Consider the following 23,772-nt stretch of genomic DNA (forward strand, 5'->3'; position numbering starts at 1 on the left):
CCCAGTCCAGCTGTGATTGGAGAATTAGTTGCTCACATATTCACATAGAAGCCTCTCTGCATGCTGAGCCTCTCGCATCATTTTTCACCCAGAAATCAACAGAAGTGATCCATCAGCTTTGTCCTCCAACCACAGCTCTCTCCTCTCCCTTTCTGCAGGCCTCCTCTTCACTTTCCTCCTTCTTCTTTTTCTATTTTTACGGTTTTATAGGGGATTTCAGAGTCCATATTTAGTGTTTTTTGCAGCCTCTGCTCTCCCATTAAGCTCATTTAATATTAATGACTCATTAATCCTTGGTAATAAGGCCACTGTAATGAATTGGCAAATAAAGGAGGTGAAGTATTGATCAGAGTTTATGAGCTTCCAAATGATGGCTGAAGGCCTGAGAGTCAAAGCACATTAAAGTCTTGTCTGTCGGCTTGAGTGGCAACGAGACAAAACTGCCCCGGCTCAGCCTTATTGTGTTTCCTCTCATGCACTTTATCTCCCTCGGTGTGCACGTGTGCCTGCTCGTGCTGCTGGTGAGCTTCGGTTAATGAGCCGCATTACTTTGCTTGTCTCCGTGTTTGGCAGGAACCGTGATCGGGGTGGTGATCTACACCGGGAAAGAGACCCGGAGCGTTCTGAACACGTCCTTCGCCAAGAACAAGGTGAAAATCTGCCCTCTGGTTTCAGAGTAAATCTTAGGTTTGGGTCTAATTCCTGCACAGCAGATTATTAACTCTTCTAATTTTACTTTAACCTATGAATGAAACCCTAATTATTGGATGTTGTGGTGCCAGTTGGAGGGCCTGCAACCAGCCAGCAGATGCATCAACTCATTAAAATCATGTGATCAGATGTTAAAAAGACGCCAAACTGAAGCTTTTGAGTTGAGTTCAGCTGATTTTTTGCTTTATTTAAATGATCAACTCAGTTCCAGCGTAATCAAAGGCTGTTCAGCTGCTCTTCATCACATGTTAAAAGCTGGATTTGGGTTTAAATCTGTTGTTAGGTCGTAGTTTTTTGACCAGGGTAAGTTTAAATGTTTCATTAAAGCTGCAGAGGGTGACACACCTGAGACTCCTCACCTTTTATCACTAATTTATCACCACAGAGAGGTGGACCTGTCAGAACAAGGTGAAAATCTGCCCTCTGGTTTCAGAGTAAATCTTAGGTTTGGGTCTAATTCCTGCACAGCAGATTATTAACTCTTCTAATTTTACTTCAACCTATCAATGAAACACTAATTATTGGATGTTGTGGTGCCAGTTGGAGGGCCTGCAACCAGCCAGCAGATGCATCACCTCATTAAAATCATGTGATCAGATGTTAAAAAGACGCCAAACTGAAGCTTTTGAGTTGAGGTCGGCTGATTTTTGGCTTTATTTAAATGATCGACTCAGTTCCAGCGTAATCAAAGGCTGTTCAGCTGCTCTTCATCACATGTTAAAAGCTGGATTTGGGTTTAAATCTGTTGTTAGGTCGTAGTTTTATGACCAGGGCAAGTTTAAATGTTTCATTAAAGCTGCAGAGGGTGACACACCTGAGACTCCTCACCTTTTATCACTCCTCTATCACCACCGATTAATCTAATTTTACTTCAACCTATCAATGAAACCCTAATTATTGGATGTTGTGGTGCCAGTTGGAGGGCCTGCAACCAGCCAGCAGATGCATCACCTCATTAAAATCATGTGATCAGATATTAAAAAGACGCCAAACTGAAGCTTTTGAGTTGAGTTCAGCTGATTTTTCGCTTTATTTAAATGAAACTCAGTTCCAGCGTAATCAAAGGCTGTTCAGCTGCTCTTCATCACATGTTAAAAGCTGGATTTGGGTTTAAATCTGTTGTTAGGTCGTAGTTTTTTGACCAGGGTAAGTTTAAATGTTTCATTAAAGCTGCAGAGGGTGACACACCTGAGACTCCTCACCTTTTATCACTCATCTATCACCACAGAGAGGTGGACCTGTCAGAGCAAAAGGTCAGAACAAGGTGCTAATTAACCACAAAGCAGATTGACTAACGGAGGATTTAAATGACATTTTCAGCGGAAAGTTGATCTCGCAGGATCCCCATCGAGCGTTTTGTCCCCAGATCGAGGAGATTAATGAAAACTTGGTGCTAAATGTGAGGTTTTACCTGGTTTCAGCTGAGCGAGGCAGCGGGAGGTGATATTTTTAATGACTTTAACGCAGGAAAGTCTCTGAGGCGGCGCTCTGACACCGGTGACTTTTATGAAGAACGCTGATGCGGCCCGGTGTTTTTGTGTGAGCTCGACAGCTGAGAAGAATTCAATATTTCAAGGAGGTGATGTCAGAAGTGCCAATATGGAGGCTGGAGGTTGGAGGGGAAAGTCGATACGGTGCAGCTGAAGTCACCAGAACATTTTGGCCTGAAATAAGCTGTTGTGACACGGATGAGGACGACGCCTGCGCCTCATCAGTCTGACGGCTCGTCCGTCTTTGTCGCAGTGGACCCGCCGCTGTCCGAGCAGAGCGAGCAGCGCCACCTGACAAGAGGCCGCTCCTCTGTAACGTCACCTTCCACTTCTCAAAGATCACTTTCACTTATTTTCCTTAACGCCACACCGATCAATAGGAGCCGCCTGGATGATCTCTGGTTAAAACCGGATGAATATTCATGTTCCAGGGCTGATTTCACACACAAGCCACACAGGCAGATCGAATCATTCCTTTCTCTTTTAATGGCTTGGAGATGAATGGAGTAAAATATGCACTTTTATTCACTGATAGCATCTTTAGGTTGAGGTAATTGAGTCCTTTTCTCCCCCTTGACTGAATGAATAATGACTTCATCTGATCCCCGGCAAGGCCTGGACAATTTGGACCCGCCATTGTTCGGCCAGAAGCGGATCCTTTGCTTTTCAGGCATGCACTGTGTTCTCCGTCTTAATTTTTCTTCATTTTAATCCACCCAAACCCGCTATTTTTCTCAATTGCTCAAGCATGAACCATGTAGCGAGGCGGTGGGGATACACCCGCCCGCCTACTCCCTTCCCTTCTCTGCTGCTGCTGCTGCTGCTGCTGGGACTCTAACAGCGGCTGATAAATCAGTCACACTGGTGGTGTCCCCGCTCGCCCAGTCCTCAGGGGAATGGCTTTGGTGGGGGGTGCAGCCAGTGGAGGAATTTCGCTGCTCGCCCCCCTCCCCGCCCTTTCAGAGCAGCTCCTTTATTTGAGGGAGCAGAGATGTTATGTTGTGCTGTTTTTCTAAGCGTGGTGCGTCAGATGAAAGGCTTCTGTGTACGAGGCTTCGCTGCCAGAAAGGGGACGGCCGCTTCTTTATTTGACATCTTTTTCCCACATGCTCCATTGGCTGGGAGATGCACTCGAAAAATAAAAGACAATCCTGCCCCCCCCCCACCCTCTCTCTCTCTTCTCTGGTCTTGTTTTCCAGGGAGCCATCTCAATATGGGAACTTTCTCCATTTTTGAGGCCTTTTGACCTCCTGTTGCATTGATTAACAATACTTCAGCATGACAATGATGCAGTTAGTAGTTAAAAACAGCCTCTGATAAAGTTATTTATGCCGTTTGCATGAGAAAAGCCTGCAGCGCAGAAGCCATTTAGCGGCTGTTTTGCTCCGGTGAGGCATGCTGTAAGATTACAGGAGCAGATGGGAGTCAGAAAAGCTTTAATCTGATATAAAACGAGTTTCTACAGCTTCCACATCCAGCTGCTTTGTTCTGACCCGTTCTGACCGTCCTCAGGTCGGCCTGCTGGACCTGGAGCTGAACCGCCTCACCAAAGCCCTGTTTCTGGCCCAGGTGGTCCTGTCTGTGGTCATGGTGGCGCTGCAGGGGTTCGTGGGTCCTTGGTTCCGCAACCTTTTCCGATTCGTCGTGCTTTTCTCCTACATCATCCCCATCAGGTACGCTGTTACTTTCTGTGAAAAGCGTCAGAACGAGCAGAACTTTAGGAAACCAAAGCAGTTATTTTTGTTCTTTGGTTCTGACCTGTAGCTTGCGTGTGAACCTGGACATGGGGAAGTCGGCCTATGGCTGGATGATCACGAAAGACGAGAACATCCCGGGAACCGTCGTGAGAACCAGCACCATCCCAGAGGAACTGGGCCGGCTCGTTTATCTGCTCACAGATAAGACCGGTAAGACCTGCAGAAAGGCCTCAGAACAGGCTGCTAACAGAACCATCGGTAAGACTCAGAACCTGCAGAAAGGCCTCAGAACAGGCTGCTAACAGAACCATCGGTAAGACCTGCAGAAAGGCCTCAGAACAGGCTGCTAACAGAACCATCGGTAAGACTCAGAACCTGCAGAGAGGCCTCAGAACAGGCTGCTAACAGAACCATCGGTAAGACCTGCAGAAAGGCCTCAGAACAGGCTGCTAACAGAACCATCGGTAAGACTCAGAACCTGCAGAAAGGCCTCAGAACAGGCTGCTAACAGAACCATCGGTAAGACTCAGAACCTGCAGAAAGGCCTCAGAACAGGCTGCTAACAGAACCACCGGTAAGACTCAGAACCTGCAGAAAGGCCTCAGAACAGGCTGCTAACAGAACCATCGGTAAGACTCAGAACCTGCAGAAAGGCCTCAGAACAGGCTGCTAACAGAACCATCGGTAAGACTCAGAACCTGCAGAGAGGCCTCAGAACAGGCTGCTAACAGAACCATCGGTAAGACTCAGAACCTGCAGAAAGGCCTCAGAACAGGCTGCTAACAGAACCATCAGTAAGACTCAGAACCTGCAGAAAGGCCTCAGAACAGGCTGCTAACAGAACCATCGGTAAGACTCAGAACCTGCAGAAAGGCCTCAGAACAGGCTGCTAACAGAACCATCGGTAAGACCTGCAGAAAGGCCTCAGAACAGGCTGCTAACAGAACCATCGGTAAGACTCAGAACCTGCAGAAAGGCCTCAGAACAGGCTGCTAACAGAACCATCGGTAAGACTCAGAACCTGCAGAAAGGCCTCAGAACAGGCTGCTAACAGAACCATCGGTAAGACTCAGAACCTGCAGAAAGGCCTCAGAACAGGCTGCTAACAGAACCATCGGTAAGACTCAGAACCTACAGAAAGGCCTCAGAACAGGCTGCTAACAGAACCGCCGGTAAGACTCAGAACCTGCAGAAAGGCCTCAGAACAGGCTGCTAACAGAACCATCGGTAAGACTCAGAACCTGCAGAAAGGCCTCAGAACAGGCTGCTAACAGAACCATCGGTAAGACTCAGAACCTCCAGAAAGGCCTCAGAACAGGCTGCTAACAGAACCATCGGTAAGACCTGCAGAAAGGCCTCAGAACAGGCTGCTAACAGAACCATTGGTAAGACTCAGAACCTGCAGAAAGGCCTCAGAACAGGCTGCTAACAGAACCATCGGTAAGACCTGCAGAAAGGCCTCAGAACAGGCTGCTAACAGAACCATCGGTAAGACTCAGAACCTGCAGAGAGGCCTCAGAACAGGCTGCTAACAGAACCATCGGTAAGACTCAGAACCTGCAGAAAGGCCTCAGAACAGGCTGCTAACAGAACCATTGGTAAGACTCAGAACCTGCAGAAAGGCCTCAGAACAGGCTGCTAACAGAACCATCGGTAAGACTCAGAACCTGCAGAGAGGCCTCAGAACAGGCTGCTAACAGAACCATTGGTAAGACTCAGAACCTGCAGAAAGGCCTCAGAACAGGCTGCTAACAGAACCATCGGTAAGACTCAGAACCTGCAAAAAGGCCTCAGAACAGGCTGCTAACAGAACCATCGGTAAGACTCAGAACCTGCAGAAAGGCCTCAGAACAGGCTGCTAACAGAACCATCGGTAAGACTCAGAACCTGCAGAAAGGCCTCAGAACAGGCTGCTAACAGAACCATCGGCAAGACTCAGAACCTGCAGAGAGGCCTCAGAACAGGCTGCTAACAGAACCATCGGTAAGACTCAGAACCTGCAGAAAGGCCTCAGAACAGGCTGCTAACAGAACCATCGGTAAGACTCAGAACCTGCAGAAAGGCCTCAGAACAGGCTGCTAACAGAACCATCGGTAAGACTCAGAACCTGCAGAGAGGCCTCAGAACAGGCTGCTAACAGAACCATCGGTAAGACTCAGAACCTGCAGAAAGGCCTCAGAACAGGCTGCTTTTTTTAGGCTGCTAACAGAACCATAATATAACTCTTTATTTAACGTTAAAGCAACCTTTTTTTCTCCATTTTTATTCCCTCTGGATGGAATAAAATGTTTTCAAATGTTAGTCAAATATCTAAATATAAAGCATGCAGGTCTGTGTCCAGTTTTAAATGTTAATATCATACAAAATTATCATTTTATGTTCAGTTTTCTTGCTCTGAGTTCCTTATCACGGCCTGATATTCTGCAGCAGCTTCGGTGTGTCTCAGTGATAAACTAAACCCTAATATGTGCCTTTGTTTTACTGATTCGGGTAGCAATAGATTAGCTTTAGAGCCTGTTTATCTGTGTTGGTAGTTAAAGCACATGGAAACAGTCAATCCATTAAAATCGGTGAACCCTGTGGCTTTAATGTTTCTGGAAGTTAGATGCCCTCTAATCAGCTTTAGGCTCTATCAGCACACGTTCTGTCAGCAGGCATCCATTAAACAAGGCCGTCGCCCTCATTTATAAAGTCTTTTTGTATACATGCAGTGTTCTCAGTGGGAGAGGACATGTAGATGCACAGATTAGGAACAATGAGAAGGCGTTTGACCTTCCAGGACAGACGCTGTGTTTTCTGTCAGCGTGTAAATAAGACGCACCGATTTATCTATTATGAGGGAAAATGTTCCAGTCGCAGTCGTTTTTATAAGCTATTAGCATTCCCAGGCCTCCTGACTGCGTTATGCTACCTGTGCGTTAGATGGATATCAAACTTTCCTTTTTAAAGGTCAGAAAAGTGTTTTTATACGTCTAAACTGAGCCTCTGAACTGCAGGCACTCTGACACAAAATGAAATGATATTCAAGCGGCTGCACCTGGGAACGGTTTCCTACGGCACGGACACCATGGACGACATACAGAGCCACATCGTGCAGTCGTACGCACAGGTGAGCATCCACACACACACAGGTAAACCCAACAAGTCTTTTCAGTCCAGATGGGACTGAAACTCATTTTGTGATGCACTTCCTGGTATTTTTTTTTAGATATTTTAACTTGCAGTATTTTCCGCACTATAAGACTCACCTGATTATAAGACTCACCTGAGTATAAGACTCACCTGAGTATAAGACTCACCTCATTATAAGACTCACCTCATTATAAGACTCACCTCATTATAAGACTCACCTGATTATAAGACTCACCTGAGTATGAGGCTCACCTGAGTATGAGGCTCACCTGATTATGAGGCTCACCTGAGTATGAGGCTCACCTGAGTATGAGGCTCACCTGAGTATGAGGCTCACCTGATTATGAGGCTCACCTGATTATAAGACTCACCTGATTATGAGACTCACCTGATTATGAGGCTCACCTGAGTATGAGGCTCACCTGAGTATGAGGCTCACCTGAGTATGAGGCTCACCTGAGTATGAGGCTCACCTGAGTATGAGGCTCACCTGATTATGAGGCTCACCTGATTATGAGACTCACCTGATTATGAGACTCACCTGATTATGAGACTCACCTGATTATGAGACTCACCTGATTATGAGACTCACCTGATTATGAGGCTCACCTGATTATGAGGCTCACCTGACTATAAGACTCATCTGATTATAACCGGGGGCTCACACCAAAAGCGGTGTGAGCGGCCAGCTGCCATTAATTTTCAATGTAAGCTGGCGTCGATGAGCGGCCGGCGTTGTGAGCTTCATGAGCTTCAAGAGTTGAGAAAGGCTCAACTTTATGCAAATGAGCAGTGACGCGACGCGACGACAGCCAATTAGGGCCGATCTGGATTCCGAAAAAAGCGGAAAACGGCAGAGCGCAAACACAAAGAAACACAAAGAAGGCAGCCCAGAGTAGGATCCATGGTGAAAGAGGGAACCGATGTATGGATGGATTATTATATATATATCTGCTAGTTGCTATACATATAAGCCCCGCCCCTTTGGCCGCTTCTGGCGGCAGAAGAAGTACAAGCGGCGGGTTGTGAGCGTCGTGAGCGGCTGTGGTCGTGAGCCCCCGGTAAGGCGCAGCCTCAATTATGGGTCAATTTCTGAACTTAACCCATATATAAGACTCACCTGATTATAAGGAGTACTTACGTAATGTTCTCTGATTGGTTTATCGCTGCCAGCACACGTAGTGCATGTATTACGTCCCTGAGTCAGCGGGAAATGGTCCGACGGTCAAGGACAACATCATCAGTGGTTTTTACACTTTATAAACTTATAAACCAACCCATCTCAGACTGAAGAACAGACTCACTGGAACATGGGCAGAAGCTTTAATGATACGATTCAGTCGCTAAGTAGGAGCTCCATACGATCTTCACCCCATTCAGAGCGAATGGTTGGGATCCGCCTGGATTCACAACGAACACAAAGCGAGTGACAGAAGTGGCCATTTGCCGTTCATTTCCAATGTACGAGAGCGAAGAGGCGTGGCTAAAGGGAACGTGGCGTCTAAAGGGAACGTGGCGTCTAAAGCGAACGTGGCGTCTAAAGCGAACGTGGCGGCTAAAGCGAACGTGACGGCTAAAGCGAACGTGGCGTCTAAAGCGAACGTGGCGGCTAAAGCGAACGTGGCGGCTAAAGCGAACGTGGCGGCTAAAGCGAACGTGGCGGCTAAAGCGAACGTGGCGGCTAAAGCGAACGTGGCGGCTAAAGCGAACGTGGCGGCTAAAGCGAACGTGGCGGCTAAAGGGAACGTGGCGGCTAAAGGGAACGTGGCGGCTAAAGGGAACGTGGCGGCTAAAGGGAACGTGGCGGCTAAAGGGAACGTGGCGGCTAAAGGGAACGTGGCGGCTAAAGGGAACGTGGCGGCTAAAGGGAACGTGGCGTCTAAAGCGAACGTGGCGTCTAAAGCGAACGTGGCGGCTAAAGCGAACGTGGCGGCTAAAGCGAACGTGGCGTCTAAAGCGAACGTGGCGGCTAAAGCGAACGTGGCGGTTAAAGCGAACGTGGCGGCTAAAGCGAACGTGGCGTCTAAAGCGAACGTGGCGGTTAAAGCGAACGTGGCGGCTAAAGGGAACGTGGCGGCTCAAGCGAACGTGGCGGCTCAAGCGAACGTGGCGGCTCAAGCGAACGTGGCGGCTCAAGCGAACGTGGCGGTTAAAGCGAACGTGGCGGCTAAAGCGAACGTGGCGGTTAAAGCGAACGTGGCGGCTAAAGCGAACGTGGCGGCTAAAGCGAACGTGGCGGCTAAAGCGAACGTGGCGGCTAAAGCGAACGTGGCGGCTCAAGCGAACGTGGCGGTTAAAGCGAACGTGGCGGTTAAAGCGAACGTGGCGGCTAAAGCGAACGTGGCGGCTAAAGCGAACGTGGCGGTTAAAGCGAACGTGGCGGCTAAAGCGAACGTGGCGGCTAAAGCGAACGTGGCGGTTAAAGCGAACGTGGCGGCTCAAGCGAACGTGGCGGCTCAAGCGAACGTGGCGGTTAAAGCGAACGTGGCGGCTAAAGCGAACGTGGCGGTTAAAGCGAACGTGGCGGCTAAAGCGAACGTGGCGGCTAAAGCGAACGTGGCGGCTAAAGCGAACGTGGCGGCTCAAGCGAACGTGGCGGTTAAAGCGAACGTGGCGGTTAAAGCGAACGTGGCGGCTAAAGCGAACGTGGCGGCTAAAGCGAACGTGGCGGTTAAAGCGAACGTGGCGGCTAAAGCGAACGTGGCGGCTAAAGCGAACGTGGCGGCTAAAGCGAACGTGGCGGCTAAAGCGAACGTGGCGGCTAAAGCGAACGTGGCGGCTAAAGCGAACGTGGCGGCTAAAGGGAATGTGGCGGCTCAAGCGAACGTGGCGGCTAAAGCGAACGTGGCGGTTAAAGCGAACGTGGCGGTTAAAGCGAACGTGGCGGCTAAAGCGAACGTGGCGGTTAAAGCGAACGTGGCGGCTAAAGCGAACGTGGCGGTTAAAGCGAACGTGGCGGCTCAAGCGAACGTGGCGGCTAAAGCGAACGTGGCGGCTAAAGCGAACGCGGCGGCTAAAGCGAACGTGGCGGCTAAAGCGAACGTGGCGGCTAAAGCGAACGTGGCGGCTCAAGCGAACGTGGCGGTGAGCGGCGCGAAGGGAGAGCGGTGAGTGATGTGGAGGGCTTAATGCCCCGATGAATGCTCAACGCGCCCCGCGGTGAGTTCAAAATGGCGGTATCCGTGACATATTTTGGAGTTTTATGGCGCACGGCCAGTTTTTTGTGAACATTTAAGGCTTTTATGTGCGCCTTATGGTGCGGAAAATACGGTATTTGAAATATGATGTTAATAAAATGATAAAAATCACATCAAACTGGTATAAAACTGGACATTATTGGGACATTGTTAACCTTATGTTTGTACTATATTTCACTTCCTGCTTTCTCCCCCGTCTCCTCTCAGTCAGTTTTTATATTTATCTGAGGAGCCGTTTTCCAGGAACGACGCCCATATTGTTCATTCATCAGTGTTCCTGAGAGACTCCCCGTACTGTAAGCGTGTGTTTTCCTCACCGGGTGGCTCAGATCTGGCTGCGCTCTCGACAGAATGATATTGTTCGCTGTCAGCCAGCTTCAAACAGCTGGTCAGAGCTAAAACCATCTGCCACACACCCTTATGTGTCAGCTCAGCTAATGAAAGTGACGAGTCTTTGAGCAGCCAAGGCGGGGCGGAGCAGCTGATCTGAGCCGCTCTGTTGATCCTAAACTCTTCTGTCGCAGCAACATGAAAATAATAAACAATTTATCTCGTTTCTTGTTGCTTTTTATGGGTTAGATGTGCATCGGTTTCTGAGGTCATGTGACAAAGAACAGGTGTTAAAATGAGGTAAATCCAGCTGCTTCTGTGCTTTGTCACAGTTTTTATTCGATGCATAATGACACTGTGTGAAATGTCCTGGTAAAAGCCTGAGACCTCAGAGGCTGTTCTTTCTTATTCTGTCTTTGTATCAAAGCTAAATATCAAAATGTGAATTTCTCTGACACCTTTCTGTCCGTCTTTCAGTCGTTTTATATTAAAGTTCTTGCATATTGTGACTGGATGGATGGGCAGAAATGAGACGAACGCTCATGTTTTAGTGCAGGACAGCGATCACCAACACTTAAACTGATCATCAAAGCAGATATTAAACCTTCCTGTCATCTTAAAGAGTGTCAGTGTGCAGAGAAATATTATTTATATATAATATAATATATTTCTACCCTCTGAGATAATCAAAACAGCTTTTATAGAACCAGATAAATAGATAGATGGAGATTAAGCATTAATTGGGTATTAAGTACCGTATTTTTCGGACTATAAGTCGCATTAATTTAGAAATTTATTTCACGAAATCCAACAGGAAGAACAGACCTCGTCCATTTTATAATAAGATCCGGTGACTCCTTGTGTTCAGTTTCCTGCTTTCAGTGAACTCACGGAGTCTGACGGCAGTTTCTGACGCACCGTGCTCTGATAGCGAGGCGGAAACACCAAGAACGCCCACCTGCAAAGTTATTTATGTTCATCTCCGTGGAGGGAGGGGCATTATGTTCCAGCTCCCACCTGTGGACTCGATCCTCCAGCTCTGGCCATCTTTCTTTCAGCCAGCGATTAGCTTTCTTTGATGTCTTCATCACAGTCAGATTAACCTCTGCTTTTCTCACTCTCTGCAAACTTTCTTTCTGCTGCTCGTTGGCTGCTTTCAGCTGCATATTTCACCACCTGCAGTTAATGTTCCAGCGGTACAGGAGCAGCAGATAGCGTCCTCTCGCGGCTGTAGAAGGCGGCGTTTGCTCCTTGGTTCATGTCAGTATGAATTAACGTTTAAAAACACGATTTATATTTTTGATGTATAAGTCGCACCTGACTATAAGTCGCAGGACCAGCCGAACTAGTAGTATAAGTATTATTATTATTATACTTAATGGAGCGGCTCCCATCTACTTGAATGCTCTTGCAAAGGCTTCTGTCCCAACTGGGTCCCTCCGTTGGTCCCAGGATTGTCGTCTAGCAGCTCCTACACCACGCCTAAGACAATCCAAACTCTGTTCATGTGTCGTCCCACGATGGTGGAATGACCTACCGAGCGCTACCAGAACAGGGGCGTCCCTGTCTATCTTCAAGAAGCTCCTGAAAACCCAGCTCTTCAGAGAGCATCTCCTATCCCAGCACTTACCTTGTACTTCCCTCCCCCCTCTATCTCTGCACTTTATCTTTCTGCACTTCCTTCTATGCCTGCACCCTATCTCTACTCTGTCCCCTCTGACAGAGTCGGACTCCTGGGTTCCTTCTATGTAGCTTATTGTTAGCTTTTTATAAAGCTGTTATATCTTCATTTGTAAGTCGCTTTGGATAAAAGCGTCTGATAAATACAGAAACAGAAACTCTATGCTTGACCGAATAGTTCATAACACATTGTTCTGCAGTTATTTCAGTTTTACTCTGACTTTAAGGTCAATATTGAGAATCCTGGCACCCAAAAGAAAAGTAGGACCCGAAAATTAGCCAAAATTCTACAAGAAAAGGTCACATTTAGTCTAAAAATGGATTTGTCAACCAACATTTCACAATGATGTGGTTGATGACGCGCCTTTATGACAACATCTGCACAATAAAAGCTAAACATTATTGCCACATGCTCCCACTGTTGCTGTTTCAGGTGACGTCCCAGCCCTCCGGTGATGGTCCATCACAGAAGACCCAAACCTCAGGGCCAAAAGTCCGGAAGAGTGTCAGCAGTCGCATCCATGAAGCTGTGAAGGCCATCGCTTTGTGCCACAATGTGACGCCCGTCTACGAGTCGCACGCCAGCGTGAACGGAGAGCCGGAGTCTGCAGAGGCCGACCAGGACTTCAGTGATGACAACCGAACATACCAGGCCTCCAGTCCAGATGAGGTAAAACTGAGATGCATGTTTCTACTGAACATGTTTGTTATCAAGGAAAAAAAGAAGCTGGAAACGTTCTGAAATGGTTGCAAACGAAGCATAAACGCTGAGCTGAGCTGATTGAGCCTGTTGGGACGTCAACACAGCGCCATAACCGCTATTACCAGACTGGAGTGCTGGAATCACGGCAGTTTTCCTCCAAAACAATGGGCATTGCTGCTGAGACGATGGCCCCAACACAGGAGGAGGAGGAGCCTAAACCCTGAGGGGTCGAACCGTGATACGAGGGCAGAAAAAGTCCAGCTCAGAGTTGATTGGACGTAAGAACTGTGGGGATCTGAGACCAAAATCTAAGCAGGTGACAGAATCTTCATGTAGGCACGAATAAAAGATGTTGGAGGTCAATCCCGAGGGCAACGAAGTGTGAAACTTCCATCTTTTGGGATGGAGTGATGGAGCCATCCAGGAGGGGCTCAGATTAGAGTCATTCTGCTGCTCAGTGTTGACAGGAGCCAGTTAGGGTGGTTCTGGCATCGGTTAGGGTGCCCCAGGGGAGGTGTTTCACACAGGCCCCACAGGGAGGAGGCCTCAGCTGGCTCGAACTCTTTGGTTTCACCCTGGAAGAGCTGGAGGAGGTTAGGGCTGCACGATTATGACCAGAATCATAATCACGATTATTCTGATCGATGTTGAAATCAGGATCATTCATCATGTCTGGAAAAACATGGATTTTTGTTGCACCATTTATAAACCAACAATTTTTAGTGAAAAATTAAACTTTGAATTAGAATAAATGATAAATAATGCAAAATAAAAACCCAATAATTTAACATTTTAAAGCACTAACTGTATTGATCGGACACGTGTCTGTTATTCCTGCGTGTCTTTGGGAGGTAGATGGATCGGGTTCTGACCGGTTCAGGCTGCTGTAACGGTTGTTCTGGGTCGGCGCTGGACACCAACGGGGATTTTGTGAATTAGCTTTAGCTTTGGCCTTCATGCATTCCTCATATTTAGGTTTGAGGTGTATTTTCAGGTGATTGAACAGATTAGTGTTACTCTGGGGCAGACACTTCTTTGTTGCCCTCTTTGCAGATAACTTGCTCTTGTTTAACGTCACTTTCCCTGAATCCAGACAATGGCTGTCGCCCCGTTTCGAGGCTCAAGCTCCTCGCCATCCCCAGATGCTTCTGGATTCTTCTCGGTTTTCGACACGACTTATTCTCATCAGTCTAACTCATAGACTGTCCAACTAGCTGCCTGCAGGCTTGTTACTGAGGCAGCTTAATGAAGCCGTAACCATGCTGTCGCCCCCTGGTGGTTGGGAGCTTCCTGGTTCAGAACATGTGGTCAGATGCAGGCAGCAGAGCTGCGTTTTTACTGTAAATATCGTTCACGATCAGGTTAATTTAACTGTGGCCTCCAAAATACGATTAATTGTGCAGCCCTAGCGCTGGTCTGAAGGACGACTAAAGCACCGCACTTAGACTGTTGTCCCCTGGATCCGATCCCAGATGAAAATCAATCACCTGATCAGTCGTATCGATCTATAGACAAATCTAAAGGTACTAAAGTGGAAATTTCAGCCCAATATAAGCATGAAGAGTGCTGCATTTCTGGGAGAAACTTTTCTTATTAAACCCCAGCTCTGCTTTTAAACCAGGCTGAATGATATCTAATGGAGCCAAACGTGGAGATCCAGTCTGAAAAAGCCTAACCCCCCCCCCTCAGTCTCGATGTTTGCCTCAGTAACTCAGGTTGGTCATAAGAGTCATTTCATCGGCTGAAAGTCAGAGGTCATGAGCTGCTTTGGAGGTTAAGCCGTTTAATTGTCTGTATTTGCTTCCTGGGAATTTATTGCCCCGACTGCAGGAGGAATGCAGCACGATGCCCCGAAGGCATCTGCCTGGCTTCCTTCCCTCTGCTCCGGAGGATCCTGCGATATAAAAGCATGTATGAGCACCCCATCGTGAAAGGTTGCAGGAAGCATTTAAGAGGTTGAGTGCCGGCTGAAGGAGAGTCTGTTTATCAGCCCTGACACGTGAAGCCTTGTAAAATCTTTGAGTTGAACCTCCAGACGAGCGCAGCGATCAGAACAAAGATTGAACCAAGCGGTGAAAGATGAATCTCAGTTTTCCACTTTGCCATCTGTCCTGGCTGAGCTGATGTTTGTATTTATTTCCATCCCAGCTCGCTCTGTTGTCTCACTCTGCTCGGATAGATCAATATTTAATTTTCTCTCAGAGACGGTGAGAGGTGGAGGTCGGGGATTGTCAGTGGAACTCGCACTTCCCTTTCACTCCATGCTTTGTTCTTTCTGTCCTTTTATTCCTCTCCTCCGTCTCATCGACTGCAGCATCAGATCTCAGCCGCTGTTCACTGATAGTTCGTTTGGCTCCGGCTCAGCTTCTGATGTAATAAGACCGGCTACTGAGTTCAGAACATGGGTCATCGGACCTGCTGGTCAGAGTCTTCCTGTCCAACCTCTGACCCTGATGATGTCACAGCTCAGTAGCACGGCTGCTCTGTCATGTGTAAACGGACATTAACTGACAGTCTCGGCGAGTGTTGAAGGAACAGAGGAGTTCTGAGAGGAAATGTAATTTATTGGGCCGTTGTTGGCAGGATTTATGTCAGAACACGCAGTGCGTTGATCTCACCCCATTCAGAGCAATCGGAAAGCTAACAGTCAGTGGGTTTATGATGAGATTAACTGGATTATAGCTACAGTTCTGCTCCTTATCTGAGGGTAATTATCCTTGGATATATGGCGGTGAATGAATGGAATCACTGGCACAAAGCGTGTCATACCCCGGTACGATAGGTGGCGCTGTCCCCATTTCAGCTATCGCTAATAGAGCCACTTCCTGTTGAAGCAGGTCATACCCCGGTACGATAGGTGGCGCTGTATAAAGTCAGCAGGTTCTTTAATCCGTGTTTGTGCTACAAACAAAGTCAGAAATCACAATCAGTCCCGAACTTAAATTTCCCAACAGTTTATCACATTTTCGCACATTTAACTCCACAGTAAAATGTCTCCAGTTTCATCTTTGATTCATCAGAACCAGATGAAGCCCCATCAGTGGGTCTACATGCAGAGATTAACTGGATTACAGCTACAGTTGGGTTCTGCTCCTTATCTGAGGGTAATTATCCTTGGATATATGGCGGTGAATGAATGGAATCACTGGCACAAAGCATGTCATACCCCGGTACGATAGGTGGCGCTGTCCCCATTTCAGCTATCGCTAATAGAGCCACTTCCTGTTGGCGTCTTCACCGCCAACAACAACAAACTCAGGCATTCAGAAAGATGGCGAACGCAGAGCGAGATGAAGCTGCGTCCCTCTCCATCTGTGATGAGCTGGTTATGGCACAGACGATGCACAGCGGCGCATTCTCCATCGCGTTGTTTCTTTCTTTCTGACGTCTACGTGCACGTTCAGTGTGTTTGGATCGAGTTATCTCGTGATCTTAATCCGATCCGGTCTGTTTTTAGTCAGATTAAGGCGTCTACATGAGCTGAATAACTCAGTTTTATTGTAATTTAGCCTTTAATCCGACCCGATCCGTTTTTAGTCAGATTAAGGTGTCTACATGAGCTGAATAACTCAGTCTTGTTGTAATTTAGCCTTTAATCCGATCCGGACCGTTTTTAGTCTGATTAAGGCGTCTACATGAGCTGAATAACTCAGTCTTGTTGTAATTTAGCCTTTAATCCGATCCGGTCTGTTTTTAGTCAGATTAAGGCGTCTACATGAGCTGAATAACTCAGTCTTGTTGTAATTTAGCCTTTAATCCGATCCGGTCTGTTTTTAGTCAGATTAAGGCGTCTACATGAGCTGAATAACTCAGTCTTGTTGTAATTTAGCCTTTAATCCGATCCGGTCTGTTTTTAGTCAGATTAAGGCGTCTACATGAGCTGAATAACTCAGTCTTGTTGTAATTTAGCCTTTAATCCGATCCGGTCTGTTTTTAGTCAGATTAAGGTGTCTACATGAGCTGAATAACTCAGTCTTGTTGTAATTTAGCCTTTAATCCGATCCGGTCTGTTTTTAGTCAGATTAAGGCGTCTACATGAGCTGAAGAACTCAGTCTTGTTGTAATTTAACCTTTAATCCGATCCGGTCTGTTTTTAGTCAGATTAAGGCGTCTACATGAGCTGAATAACTCAGTCTTGTTGTAATTTAGCCTTTAATCCGATCCGGTCTGTTTTTAGTCAGATTAAGGCGTCTACATGAGCTGAATAACTCAGTCTTGTTGTAATTTAGCCTTTAATCCGACCCGATGGCGCTCATTTAACCGCTCTGACTGTGTAGCCATCGGTGGTGACGTCACATGCAGGTTAATGTTTCTTTTTCTCCGTCACCACCTGAATCGTGCTGTTCTTCTCGTGCCTCTTATGGCGGTAATATGGCCGTTCTCTCCCACCTTCTGCTAGAAAAGATATTATCGGTTCATTCTAAGGTCATAAAAACACTCGTTTAGCAAAATCTGAACATTTAATGGTGACTTTTTCTCTGATAGAACTCTGTTGTTACCTGATGCACCTTTAAACACAACTGAAAACACTTCATGTTGAGGTGGAAAAAGCATCTTTGAGCAGAGGAGGTGGCCTCAGGTATTAGCTTCCCTGCTCCCACAGAGCAGCACTGAGCAGCTTCACACCTTTCAGGCAGGTGGACGGTTCAGAGGTGGTAATGATCAGGGGTGACCCTGTAACGACCCTCTGCTGAGAAGCATCCAGTTCAGAAGCCTTTCAGATGAGAGCTGAAGAAGTCGTCCAGTTGCTCTTATTCGAGCTCTGATTGCTGCTGGATGACTGAAAATCTTCATCAACAAAGTGAAAACACTGCAGAAGTAGTACCCTGCGGTGACATCATCGCTTTGCTTTCTGCTCTCTGTCGCATACGTTTGGCTCCTGTTGTCTGAAAGTGTTCCCGTCGAAGCTGGGTGTTAACCTGTGCTCATTTTCAAGGTATTTCACTCTAATTTAATTTAAAAAATGATGAAATTCTGCACACAGGGACCCTTTTTAAACCCTTAAAAAGGATTTTTCAAGGCTTCTTTGTTAGAATCGGTCTCTGAGCAGCCAAAGAGGAAGTGAGATTATATCTCTGAAAGCGGTTAGTGGTTTACCTCGCATTGTTTCCTGATACTGAGCTGTAATATGAGCGTATTTACATCCAAAGTGGAGGAAGCGTTAAGGAATTACACATATTGAATTTTCTTGGTTTGACAGCGAACCTTTAAGGTGCGTTTATAGCATAACTGGAATAAATTCCTCTAAATGTGGAGAATATTCCTCTTTTCTAACGTTTAATTGTGTCAAATTATCCCAAATTGTTCACGAGGCGTCTGAGTTGAACCGCTACAGACCCGTTTGGGTGAATCTGAGCCTCACAGATGGGTCAGCAGCAGCCTTTTCTGTTGCTGCTGAAATGTGGGACTCGCATGTAGTTTGTGTTAAAGTTGACCGAGCTTTAAATGGGTTCTGTCGGGCTGATAAACTGGATTTAAGAGCCGAGTTTAGGGTCCTGAACACATGTTGTGTTTGTCAATTCATGTGTGACCTGGTGTGTAGCTGCTGGCACTCACACACAGCGGGATAATGGGCCACAGATGTGTGTTAAGTAAATATAGGCGGTCCTTTTATGGAGCTAAAAGGGGGAGAAATGACGGGGTATTAACAGGAAGTTCCAATTTGTAGGTCAGAGTATAATAACAACCTTTGAGTGAGCAAATTGAAAATGAACCCATTGAGAATTGAGTCGTGTGCAGCTGAACGTTCGCTCAGGGGCCGCAGTTCCTGCCGAGGAGAAGAGGAGAAACAGAAAAACACTTATCTGAGGCGAGAAGCTCTCTGCTGGCCTTCAGCTGCACCTGAATCACGTTGGATCCCATAAAAAAGTGCTGACACTGAGCTAAACGCTGCTGTTTTAGTTTCTCATGGTTCTGATGGCGTGCGTCTCTCAGGTCGCTCTGGTGCGGTGGACGGAGAGCGTCGGCCTGACCCTGGTGAACAGAGACCTGACCTCCCTGCAGCTGAAGACTCCTTCTGGGCAGATTCTCTCCTTCCACATCCTGCAGATCTTCCCCTTCACCTCTGAGAGCAAAAGGATGGGCATCATTGTCCGGGTGAGACGACACTGCCGTTGTGTGTAAAGGTCACTCCCCAGTAGGGCTGTAGCGATGCACTAATGTCACGATACGATACACGGCGTTCAGCCAACTATTCGATACGATTTAATACAGATCATTTTCTGAAAGATCTTAAAGGGACAGTGCGATTTGACATGAATCGTTGCTGATTGGACGGTGGTCCGACCTTTGACCCGGAAGGAAAACAAACGGAAACAAACAAACATGTCACTAACATTTCTTCAGAGTAATCAGACTCATGTTTATGTTGTGAATATTACATCATCAACCTGCATGTTTTATTTGCTAAATACCATAAACACAAATCCAAATTCTCTGATCACAAACCATCTTTTTTCATTTTTGAGAAGGAGCTCAAACAATAAATTACAACAATCCTACGTTCTATAGACAGAAAAGCCATTAGCTTTTTAACTATTAACTAATCTATCACTGTTTTGTATAATGTGACAATGCCGGGGGAGCATTGTTTTTTATTATGTTAATGTTCTGTGTTTTTATTAATTGTAACGTCTCATTTATAATAATAAAAAATAATTACAATTATTATATATTTTTTTGAAAATCGATACTCTACCGTCCAAATCCAAATTCTCTGATCACAAACCATCTTTTTTAATTTTTGAGAAGGAGCTCAAACAATAAATTACAACAATTCTACATTATATAAACAGAAAAGCCATCAAAACCACTGAGTTATGCACTTATATAACATTTTTATTAACTAATTTATCACTGTTTTATATAATGTTAATGTTCTGTTTTCACTAATTGTAACGTCTGACATTTCAATAAAGTTAGCTTTAAAAAAAATTAAAAATTCATCGATACTCTCTTCTGAAAAATCGGTACTTTATCAGGAAACAAAATATCGATATATATATATATATATATATATATAATATCGATATATATCGCAGTATCGATAAAATATTGATAAAATCGCTCAGCCCTACTCCCCAGTACATGTGATGAGTGAAGGAGCCGTTTTCCACTCATTCAGTTTGGTTCTGTTCAAACTGGACCAGCAGAAGGACTTTAAATTAAGGTCTAAAGTTAACAGGGAGCCAAAGTAGAAAACTCTCTTAGTAAGTCAGTAGATCAGCCCAAAGATCCTCAGGGAGTTACTTCCTATCACACAGTGTGGAAAAGTATTAATTAATCCATGAATAATCCCCCTTTTTCCTCCTATACTCCCCATCAGTGACAGGCAGCAACCTTTAATGTTTAAGTGACTAAAATGGACCTGCAGAAGAACAAATGCAGCACATTATCTTTAACTGTTTGTCCCGTTCTCCAGTCTAACTTCATAGTTTGAATTAAACAGAGAAACATGTTCAGGACCTACGATCTGATGCCTAAAGGAGGGTAAAGGAGGGTAAAGGAGCCTGATGCAGTTTAATAGAAAGTCTTATAGTCGATGTTTTCTACGGTTGAATATTCAATGAAAACAAAAAAAAAGATTTAGCATGTCTTTGATTATAGTTTTAGAAAGAAATTGGAATAAATCAGACTTAAAAGAACATATAAAATCAGCGGAAAACGTTCCATATGCTGAACTTTGACCTGATCAGCTGGAGAACGATGGACGGAGCCATCGTTATGTCACCTCTGAAACCTCCGCTGGTCCCCATTCAGCTGTTGGGACGAGTTAATTGGTTATAAATATGAATATATATCCTAAGAGTAGAATATTCGGGTCCAAACTTGATAGTTTTGTGCCTTTTTCATGGTGTTTGGAGCAGGCGAGCCCCCCCCCCCACTGTGGTGTGGGAGAAGGCGAGTCAGCTTTACTCTCATATTTAAGGAAATACTTTGCATCATAAGAGCCTATGTGGTCAAAATATAACTTAAATGTTATTCAATGGATTTCAACCACCAAAAGTGGTAAAAATCTGCCGCAAATGTTTGAAATCGACCGAGAAATCTGGAAAGGCAGGGTTTTTAAATAGATTTTCCCAGTTTTGTTAACTTGAATTTGGATTCGATGCAGGAGGAGTCGACGGGAGAAATCACCTTCTACATGAAGGGGGCTGACGTTGCCATGGCGACCATCGTCCAGTATAACGACTGGCTGGAAGAAGAGGTAAAAACTTTATTGTTCCCTCAGAAGATGACGAGTTTACTCCATACCAGCAGGAAAACATCACATTTATTACTTCTTTTTATTATTCTTATCATTTCTATGAACTGTTCTCAGTAAATTTGTTGGAAGGAAACATTTGGAAACAGTTTCTAATGGTAGAAACCTGGTGTTTGATGCCTGTGGCCACAAAGATCCTCTATAAAGGATGCTCACCTGGTGTCTGATGTGCAGGGCAGAAACCACTTGACTTTTATGAAATACAGTAATTTATTTGTCATCTCAGTAATCTTTTGAGCTCGTGTTCATGAGTGTTTCCACAGGTTTTGTCACCATCTGCCCTCTGATTGAGCATTTTCACCATTTATTTACTATGAGGTGACTTTTAAGCGCCTATTTAAAACGTCTGAGGGCCACAGGGCAGCATTTATAAGTTAGACTGCTGATCTATGTTCACAGATCAGTGCTTGTGTCATCTTTCCTCCATTCGTCTAACTTATAAATGCTGTTTTAAACGAGGCTGTGTTCCTGGACACTGACTGGTATCGATGTATGAATTTACACAGCAGGGTTTATGAATGCTAACTGGGGATATTAAGATGCTCAACAGCATTTATAAATGTCGCTGTACATTGATCAGCAGGGAAATTAAAGGTGACATGTTCAGTAAAAATCCCTTCTTCCTGTTCCTGGGAGCATATATCAGGGTTAAACTCCCCAAAAACACAACCCTGGTGTTTATTTAGTTCCCCTTTGTTTGAAAGTTCCTCATTTAACGAGCTGTTACTCTTTAAGTTGGCTCCGCCTCCTCTGCTAAGCCCCGCCCATTCACACAGTGACTCTGATTAACTGGGCAAATCTAATCCAAAGAGATGAAAAGATCGAATCAAAATGAAAAAGAGATTTAACTGTAATAGGTTTAAGTCAATGAAATATTTCACCAAATCATAATTAAGAATATTACATTAGTATTTACTAAAGGGGACATTAAATAACTTCTTCCTGTTCCTGGGAGCAGATATCAGTGTCTGAAGGCCCCAAAAACACAACCCTGGTATTTATTTCAGCTCCTCTTTGTCTCAAAGTTCCTCATTTAACGAGCCGTTCTGATTTTCATTTCTAAAATAAGTCACTCCTTAAGTTGACTCCGCCTCCTCTGCTAAGCCCCGCCCCCTCACAGCCACCCTGCTGGCCGGATGAAGCCAGCTTCTGGTGGAAATGTTCTGCTGTCAGCTGCACTGAGGAGCATGCATCTTCCATCCAGCAGCAGCCTCAGAGGATATAAGAGCCCAGTGGATAAACTATATCTGAGGCTAATGTTCCAGCAGAGTTAGCTACAGACTGTGAATGTGCAGCGAACACTTTTCATCCCACTGTTTTAACAACTTGGTCCAGTTCAACGCTGGACTGAAGGAACTGAGCCACAAAGAGGATCAGTTCCAACTCTCAGAGCCTGAACTTCAGAGCAGGGAAATGGAAGCATCTGAGAAATAACTCCTCGTGGTTTATTTACTGATTTATTTCTTCCTTTAGCAGCAGCTAATGCTAACAGCTTAGCTAATGAAATAACTCCTCATGGTTTATTTACTGATTTATTTCTTCCTTTAGCAGCAGCTAACGCTAACAGCTTAGCTAATGAAGATGATGAACAGCAACTTCTGAGGAGTTACTGCTGCTCCTTTCTGAAAGATGAACGTTATTGTTCCCACATTACTTTGTTAGCTGAAGCTAACGCTAACAGCTTAGCTAATGGAGATGACGTACAGCAACTTCTGAGGAGTTACTGCTGTTCCTTTCTGAACATTTAAATGATCTGGACAGTGGATGAGACGTTAACTGTTGCTGTAAGACCAGAAAACTGCATCTGCTCCCCTAAAATCAGCCAATTTTACAGAAAACATGTCGACAGTTGGCTCAAACAACAGCTAAATACGCCACAGCTGCTCAAAGCTGAGGTATTTCATCACCAGAGGAGCAGGTCAGCTACAAGCTGCTCATTGGCTGAAGGTCTCTCGTGCATATGTTCATAATCATATTGGCATTATTGAATCATTTAGCACCGGGGGCAGTTTTTCGTTTAATTAGTGACCTAGATAAAGTTGAAGTAATTACAGTATGTCATAATCCTGAACAATGGTGCTAATGATGTCCTGTTGGCTGTAATATCCTGCTGTCGGATCAGCTGGCAGCTCTTACTCTGCCTGTCAATAACCAATCAACAGGACCGATCAGCTCTATTGGTGTTTCATATGAAAAATAAACCGCCGTCCGCCCCTTTGTTTTACTGTGTCCTCTGAACCTCACCAGAGGCGATGTTATTCTGCATTGATTTCCTTTTTTTTTGCAACAATATGCTGACATCCCTGCACACGGGGTACTTATCCAGCAGCTGCTCTGTGCTTGTGTGTCAGCGGCCTGATATTTAGATTAATTTCAAAGACACGCCTTGAGATTTAGCCCAGAAATAAGGCTTGAGAACAGAGGAAGTGTGTGTGTTACCTGAGCCTGTCTCCTCTGCTCTCCATCAGTGTGGGAACATGGCCAGAGAAGGCCTGAGGACTCTGGTGGTGGCCAAGAAGTCTCTGTCCGAGGAGCAGTATCAGGACTTTGAGGTATGGACGGCCTGTTT

General features: G+C 45.6%; 1 protein-coding gene across 2 annotated transcripts in view; it reads left to right on the plus strand.

Annotated features, from left to right (window-relative positions):
* atp9b (ATPase phospholipid transporting 9B) overlaps nt 1-23,772 on the plus strand; it is a 54,992-nt gene that overhangs the window by 19,420 nt on the left and 11,800 nt on the right. For both annotated transcript variants that reach the window (XM_072370125.1, XM_072370126.1), the window contains exons 11-18: nt 574-650; nt 3,714-3,874; nt 3,966-4,108; nt 6,895-7,007; nt 12,671-12,907; nt 18,875-19,036; nt 21,054-21,146; nt 23,672-23,755. In XM_072370125.1, the coding sequence (XP_072226226.1) occupies nt 574-650; nt 3,714-3,874; nt 3,966-4,108; nt 6,895-7,007; nt 12,671-12,907; nt 18,875-19,036; nt 21,054-21,146; nt 23,672-23,755 (1,070 nt within the window). The remainder of the gene's footprint in view (nt 1-573; nt 651-3,713; nt 3,875-3,965; nt 4,109-6,894; nt 7,008-12,670; nt 12,908-18,874; nt 19,037-21,053; nt 21,147-23,671; nt 23,756-23,772) is intronic.

Source organism: Leuresthes tenuis, unplaced genomic scaffold, assembly GCF_036924035.1.
Source record: "Leuresthes tenuis unplaced genomic scaffold, fLeuTen1.0.hap1 SCAF_18, whole genome shotgun sequence".
Taxonomy (NCBI): domain Eukaryota; kingdom Metazoa; phylum Chordata; class Actinopteri; order Atheriniformes; family Atherinopsidae; genus Leuresthes; species Leuresthes tenuis.